General features: G+C 48.7%; 1 protein-coding gene across 1 annotated transcript; it reads left to right on the top strand.

The window, feature by feature from the left end:
• The first annotated feature begins 213 nt into the window (after positions 1-213).
• LOC129520517 (U1 small nuclear ribonucleoprotein C-like) lies at positions 214-723 on the top strand. The gene has a single exon (XM_055341535.1). The coding sequence runs from the start codon at positions 238-240 to the stop codon at positions 706-708; it is 471 nt and encodes a 156-aa protein (XP_055197510.1). The 5' UTR covers positions 214-237; the 3' UTR covers positions 709-723.
• Positions 724-1,086: the final 363 nt, after the last annotated feature.

Below are 1,086 nucleotides of genomic sequence, written 5' to 3' on the forward strand. Positions count from 1 at the left end.
GTTAGGGTTCGGGTAAGGGTACAGGTTAGGGTTAGGTTTAGGGTTAGGTTTAGGGGAAGGGTTAGGTTATGGGATAGGGTTAGTGTTAGGGTATGGGTTAGGGTAACGGTTAGGGTTAGGTCACGGGTTAGGGTTACGTTTAGGGTTAGTGTACAGGTGAGGGTTAGGTTTAGGGTTAGGGTACGGTTTGCATTAGGATTAGGGTACGAGGGAGTGGCCAACGGCCTGCAGAGCAACATGCCTAAATTTTATTGTGACTACTGCGACACATACCTCACCCATGACTCTCCATCTGTGAGAAAGACACACTGCAGTGGCAGGAAACACAAAGAGAATGTGAAAGACTACTATCAGAAATGGATGGAAGAGCAGGCTCAGAGCCTGATGGACAAAACAACCGCTGCATTTCAACAAGGAAAGATACCTCCTACTCCATTCTATGCTCCTCCTCCTGCAGGGGCAATGATCCCACCTCCCCCCAGTCTCCCGGGTCCTCCTCGCCCTGGTATGATGCCAGCCCCCCATATGGGGGGCCCTCCCATGATGCCAATGATGGGCCCTCCTCCTCCCGGGATGATGCCAGTGGGACCTGGTTCTCAGCATGGGCCTCCTGCTCATATTTCCTACAACTCCGAACAAACGCTTAGTGCTCCTGGAATGAGGCCACCTATGGGAGGCCATATGCCAATGATGCCTGGGCCCCAATGAGGAGACCTCCTGCTCGTCCCATGATGGTGCCCACTTGGCCAGGAATGACTCGACCAGACATATAAGGAGAGACAGGAACCTCTTTATATTCATTTTATATTACTTGTTCTACTTCACCAGGAGATCATGGTGCTGTGACTGTGGGTGTTTTCTAACAGCATGACAAGGAAGACTTGCTTCCCCTTCATATCAAAGAGAGAATAGTTTTTGCAGGGGAGTAGTGGGACAAAAAAAAGGCAATTTTCATTTGTATGGTGAAATGTGAAAATAAAATTGTCATCTGTTTTAGTTAAAAAAAAGGATTAGGGTACGGGAGGGGGTTAAGGTTAGGGTTAGTTTTAGGGTTAGGGTTGGGGTACGGGTTAGTGTTAGTGTTAG

This window comes from Nyctereutes procyonoides, unplaced genomic scaffold (genome assembly GCF_905146905.1).
Source record: "Nyctereutes procyonoides isolate TBG_1078 unplaced genomic scaffold, NYPRO_anot_genome, whole genome shotgun sequence".
In the NCBI taxonomy this organism is placed as follows: Eukaryota; Metazoa; Chordata; class Mammalia; order Carnivora; family Canidae; genus Nyctereutes; species Nyctereutes procyonoides.

Excerpts from the sequence above, each read along its gene's own strand:
- LOC129520517 (XM_055341535.1), top strand. The coding sequence starts at position 238 with ATGCCTAAATTTTATTGTGACTACTGCGACACATACCTCACCCATGAC.